Below are 6319 nucleotides of genomic sequence, written 5' to 3' on the forward strand. Positions count from 1 at the left end.
GGACTTCTGGAACCAATTACACTCATACTTCAGGTTAAGTATGCTTCAGGTTGAGTACTCCACGGACCGCCTGGAATGGATTAATTCACTTTCCATTACTTTCAATAGGAAACTTCGCTTCAGGTTAAGTACACTTCAGGTTAAGAACAGACTTCCGGAACCAATTGTGTTTGTAAACCGAGGTACCACTGGCTCTTTTATTAATCACCAGCTGGCCCGGCCATGTGTTGCTGTGGCTCAACCCTGTGATTCTCCCCACCCTGTCCGGATCCATGACGTATCCCGTCCCTCCCTCCCTCCGGGACATCCCTGTGAGTGGCCCCACCATGTCCCGACCCATGAGCTATCCCATTCCCTCCCACCCCCGGCTCATCCCTGTGATTCTCCCCACCCTGTCCCGATCCATGACGTATCCCACCCCCTCCCCCCAACCCCCCAGGTGAGTCCCCACTTCCATTCAGCCTAGTCTGTAAAGGCGAGCCGAGGCCCTGTGGAGAGGGAAGGTTTTCTAGCTGCAGTACTAGTGTAGCCACTACTAGAGGGCGAAGTTTTGTAACCTGGTTCTTTTCCCAGCATGCTCGACAGGGTCTCCTGACTGACTTTTTAGGTCCTAAAATGGGGTTTTAGCTTGCGCAAGTGTGACATTTGTATACCCCATGTAGCTAGGAACACTCACATAGTGGCATGTGACATTGTGTCCAAATTTCACCGCTATCGCTCAAGCGGTTTCGGTGAAAAGTGGAAACCAACGGACATGGCCAGTTTTGTTGTTGTTTAGTCGTTTAGTCGTGTCCGACTCTTCGTGACCCCATGGACCATAGCACGCCAGGCACTCCTGTCTTCCACTGCCTCCCGTAGTTTGGTCAAACTCATGTTCGTAGCTTCGAGAACACTGTCCAACCATCTTGTCCTCTGTCGTCCCCTTCTCCTAGTGCCCTCAATCTTTCCCAACATCAGGGTCTTTTCCAAGGATTCTTCTCTTCTCATGAGGTGGCCAAAGTATTGGAGCCTCAGCTTCACGATCTGTCCTTCCAGGGAGCACTCAGGGCTGATTTCCTTAAGAATGGATAGGTTTGGCCAGTTTACATTTATATATATATATATAGATTGTTTGACCCAACTAATTCAGTTCAAAAGTTCTAGGACAAAACGATTCATTTACTCTATTGGAAGTTGGAAGAGCTTAGAAAAACAGCTGCACAGTCATCCACGTACAGCCAGATTGACAATGACTTTCTGGTGCGATTGTACACCCAGAAACGAAATAAACTCTTTAGCTGCTATACAAGTCACTATTCCTTATGGCAAATTTCAGCAGACATACAATTCTTTGGTTTGGGGTCCTTTTTCATTTAAGTTCACTGAAAATCATTGTTAGCTGCAATTAAAAAGTACCTGGTGACCGTATGTCTTCCCATGTGCTTATATTATAAAGTGTTGGTGAAAGCTAAGAATCAGTTCCAGAACCTTTCCAGGGAGTTTAGTGGTAAATCATTTGCTTTGTCTGCAGAAATTTCCAGGTTCATTTCCTAGCATTTCCAGATAGGGCTGGGAGGGGAGGGGGGGGCACCCGTGTCTGAAACCCTAGATAGAAGCTGCCAGTCAGTGTAGACAATACTGATAGATGGGAAGACTCAGTATAAGGCAGCTTCCTGTGTCCTTGTTTTCAATGCCAAAGCACCCCCCCCTTAAACCTGAGGTGCTAGCTAAGAAAGGAGTACCTCTGCAGAGCACTTTTTCCTAGCTGCTTAATAACAGCTACCTTTAAAGATCACCTGCAATTAGGAGTGGGGTCTTTCAAAGCAGATAGCGTGACTTATATCCAGCCTTTGTGCTCCATCATTTTGGAACTGAACTGCTGCCTTTTATGGCTTCCCCCACTCCAAGCATTCCAAACCCCGTTCGAGCCTTTGTGGTTAGGCGAAATAAAAAGGCTAATTGTAACCTCCAGACAAGTGCGCCCACACACCGACACTCCGCTGTTCTCAAACACCAGGGCGGTCCGATTTACCTGTCTGTGAAATGGTAGCGACAAAAGTTCAAGAAAAAAGGAGAGGAGGGAGAGAATAAAAGACGGAGCGTTCGAGTACATTTCGCTTCAAGGTGCCCAAGCGATGCCTTCCCCCGCACCTTCCCCCGCCCCCGCGCGCTGACCCGAGGTGGGCAAAGGCGACGTGGAGCTTCAGGGACTTTTCAGGCAGATGCATTCAAACGACCCTTTTGCAGCGGGGAAGCAGCTGCCCACAGGCGCGCCGAAACGTGGCCGTCCTCTGCCTACTATCTGGGGAGGATTTCCGAGTCTCCCAGCGCAAGTACGCGAGCTGAACAGGCGAAGCCCGGAGTGGCGCGCCTGCAGGTGGCGACAAATGCCCTTGAAGCTCAGTGCTGTCCAGGGTGCTGAAGTACTGGCGCTCGCCAGCCGGCGCAGAAACGGACTTCGTCGCCTCTGCTGCCGCGAGGAAGGCGGGGAGGGGAGCAGGGATGCCCATCCGCCGCCGCACCTTCTTTGCAAAGCGCCCAATTCCAGCTAGGGGAGGAAGGGGGATCCATTCCCTACGGTTCTCGCAAGCCTCGCCAGTCACCCTCCGCTGCTTCCCCGGGCAAAGCGCTCCAACTGAAACGAAGCGAAATGAGCGACGGGAAGCTCAGTTCAGCGGTTCTCGCTGCTTTTCCTCGTCAAGCACAAGCCCCCGCCAGTTCCTCCGGGTCGCCTCCGGCCAAGACGAAGCTCAGTCTCCACTGCCTCTTTGGCACTCCTGGCTGGGTAGACGTGAGGGCGCACCTACAGGGACTGGGTTTTCAAGGGGAAGGGGGTTGACGCGCGGCGAAGTAGTCCCAGCAACACCACTATAACTTTTGCTCTTTTTAACGATTCTCGCCTGCTGTTGGGGTTTGCGATGTGGGCGAGGAGCAGGAGGCGATTTGCGTTGCTTGTAGGGGGTTCCCCTTCCTTTAGAGAATTTGTCTGTTCTAGTTTCCGACATGTGTATGGATCATGTGTGAATGTGTGTTGGGGTGGGGAGGAGAGAATGTGTCCTATCGGTGCTCCCCGCCCCATTCCTTACTCTCCTATGGCTGCTAAGGCACCCAATGAATGCTGCCCCAGATTCCATTGGCGAAAAGGACCATCAACACAGAGTCCCATGCCATCCGGGGAGAAGCACCCACTAACACGCACGAGGTGTCAATGTGGGTGGGCGTTGTGTGTGTGTGGAGGGGCGAGGAGCGGAGAAGTGAAAGGGAGGGGCCGAGGGGGGAGGAGGGAGGAGGAAATAAACCCGAGAGGAGGAGAATTGGGGGGAGGGGGGCAACAAAATGCTGAAGACGAGAGATCTCAGCAGTACTTGGCAATGGAGAAGTGAAAAGAAGAAGGAGGGAAAGGAGGAGAGGAGAGGAGCCGGGGTTAGACTCAAAGGCTGAAAGAGGAGCAAAGAAGCCGACGGGTGACAAGGAGAAGACGAAGGGGAGGGCTGGCAGCAGGCAGCGAGGACTACAAAAAGTGTGTGTGTGTGTGTGTGTGTGGACGGGGGAAGAGCGGCTGCAGAAAGATAGCAGCAACAGCGAGGGCTAGAGAAGAAGAAGCGAGGGAGAAGGCGGGAGAGGGCAGACAAAGGGAGGAAGAAGAGAAGAAGTGGGGCAGAAAGAAAAGGGATATACATTAATAAATAAATGGGAGCCAGGCATAAGGAAATAAATAAATAAATAAATAAATAAATAAAGGAGGCAAAGAAGTCGAGGAGGGAGCCCAAGAGGCAGCGGCAGGAAGAGGAGCAGGAGAGAGAGAGAGAGAGAGAGAGAGAGAGAGAGAGAGAGAGAGAGAGAGAGAGAGAGAGAGAGAGAGAGAGAGAGAGAGAGAGAGAGAGAGAGAGAGAGGACGGTGAGAGCGACGGGAGGCTGCGAGAAGCCAAGCTCAGCAAGTGAGTGACGGGGGGATGTGGCAGGGAGGATAAGAAGCGGCGGGCAAGAGCCGGAGAGAAGCAGAGAGACTTTGAGAAGGAAGGGCGAGGAAGAGGAAGCAGGAGAGCCAGCCCAGCAGCAAGTGGGGGCCACCGGAGGGTTGAGCGGCGGCGGCGGCGGGAGGGGGCAGTGGCAGCAGCAGCAGCAACGAAGCTATAGAGTAGGTGCTCGGCACTGCTCCCGGGAATGCCTAGCCGAGGAGGAACAGCAGGAGGAGGAGGAACAGGAGATGCAGCCGGTGTGCTGGGACTGGCGCTTGCCCGAGGCGCTGCCTGGCTTTAGCCCGCCGAGGGGTGCGTGAGTCCCGCCAGCCGCCGCCTCTCTCCGCCCGTCCCGTCGGGGGGCCATGGTGGTGCTGACCCTCTGGAAGCGCTGCTGCCCCCCGCCGCTGCCGCCGCCGCCGGAGTGAAGGCGCTGCCTCCCCGGCCCCCCTCGCCCCCCGCTCCTCCCTCCGGCTCCCTTCCGCCATGGAAATGCCCAACAGCACGACGGCGGCCAACGGCAGCCAGCCGACTAGCCCGGCGCTCGCGGCCACCCTGGGTTACCAGCTGGGCACGTCGGTGGTGCTGGGCGCGCTGATCCTGTTCGCCGTGGTGGGCAACGCGTGCGTCATCGCCGCCATCGCCCTGGAGCGCACCTTGCAGACTGTGGCGAACTACCTGATCGGCTCCCTGGCCGTCACGGACTTGATGGTGTCGGTGCTTGTGCTGCCCATGGCCGCCCTGTACCAGGTGCTGGGCAAGTGGACGCTGGGCCAGGTGACGTGCGACATCTTCAACTCTCTCGACGTGCTGTGCTGCACCTCGTCCATCCTGCACCTGTGCGCCATCGCCCTGGACCGCTACTGGGCCATCACAGACCCCATCGACTACGTCAACAAGCGGACGCCCCGTCGGGCCGCCGTGCTGATCAGCCTGACCTGGCTGATCGGCTTCCTCATCTCCATCCCGCCCATGCTGGGCTGGCGGACCCCAGAGGACAGGGCCGACCCCAACGCGTGCACCATCAGCAAGGACCCCGGCTACACCATCTACTCCACCTTCGGCGCCTTCTACATCCCGCTGCTGCTCATGCTGGTCCTCTATGGTCGCATCTTCAAGGCGGCGCGCTTCAGGATCCGCAACACCGTCAAGAAAGCAGACAAAAAGCAGCAGCAGCAGCACGAGGACTCGGAGAAGGTGACCGACACCTGCCTGTCGGCCTCGCCGTCCAGCGGGGAGCCCAAGCGGAGCAACGGGGGTCCCCAGCAGCAGGCCAAAAGCTGGAAAAGCGCCGTCGAGCCCAAAAGGCCCGAGGGCCCCTGCGTCAATGGGGCCCTCCGGCTGGGAGAGGACGGCCCGGTGGCTGCCTTGGAAATCCTCGAGGTCAAGCCGTCGAACTGCACGAAAAGCCACCTGCCCCTGCCCAACAATCACCACCATCACCACCACCACCCTCCCCAAGGTGGCTCGGGGGCGGCCACGCCATCGACAGAGCGCAAGAACGAGCCCAAGAACGCTGAGGCCAAGCGCAAGATGGCCCTGGCCCGGGAGAGGAAGACGGTCAAGACTCTGGGCATCATCATGGGCACCTTCATCCTGTGCTGGCTGCCCTTCTTCATCGTGGCGCTGGTCTTGCCCTTGTGCGGCTCGGGCTGCTACATGCCGGACTGGCTAGGCGCCGTCATCAACTGGCTAGGCTACTCCAACTCGCTCCTCAACCCGGTCATCTATGCCTACTTCAACAAAGATTTCCAAAGTGCTTTTAAGAAGATCATCAAGTGCAAGTTTTGCACGCAGTGACTGGAGCGCAGGGAGGGACAGCACACACACAGAAAGACGCTTTTTGGGGGGTGAAGTGGGGGTGGGTGGGAGACGGGTAGGGTAGGCACTGGGTGTGTGGGTCTTATCCTGCCTCCACCTCACCTCTTCATGAACTCCCCTCCCCCCAGGCATCTCCTTCTACCATGGATGCTTTGCAGACATCTGGTGCCCTGTAATGCCGTCGGGGATGGGCCATCTCACCTCTTCTGCGCCATTTTCATTGGGCACTGATGGCTCTTTTATTTTCGGGAGAGGAGGAGAGGAGGGCGGGGAGCGTCGCCTGGACCTCCCCTTCCCCATTTGGGACGCTCGAATGGAGGCTGCCCTGTGCCTTGGGTCCCAATACAGACCGGGGCCCAAAGCCAACCGCTCTCGCCCAGCAGTGTTGCTCATCCGGCGCCCTCGGGGGTCCCTTTTCTGAACTCCTGCTTCAACACCGCGAGGCGGCTCAGGAAGGTAGGAGCGTCCCTTGGAAGCCTGACAGTCTCGTTTGTTGTTGCTCCCGGCCTCGACTCCTTCTCAGAGTTTCCTCCTTACTCCAAACTGCATAGAAACAATCC

General features: G+C 56.5%; 1 protein-coding gene across 1 annotated transcript; it reads left to right on the forward strand.

Annotated features, from left to right (window-relative positions):
• The first annotated feature begins 4424 nt into the window (after positions 1-4424).
• HTR1A (5-hydroxytryptamine receptor 1A) lies at positions 4425-5738 on the forward strand. Its single transcript, XM_035100937.2, has one exon. It carries the CDS (start codon positions 4425-4427, stop codon positions 5736-5738), a length of 1314 nt encoding a protein of 437 aa, XP_034956828.2.
• The last annotated feature ends 581 nt before the right edge of the window (positions 5739-6319 follow it).

The sequence above is a fragment of the Zootoca vivipara genome, chromosome 11 (genome assembly GCF_963506605.1).
Source record: "Zootoca vivipara chromosome 11, rZooViv1.1, whole genome shotgun sequence".
NCBI classification, from domain to species: domain Eukaryota; kingdom Metazoa; phylum Chordata; class Lepidosauria; order Squamata; family Lacertidae; genus Zootoca; species Zootoca vivipara.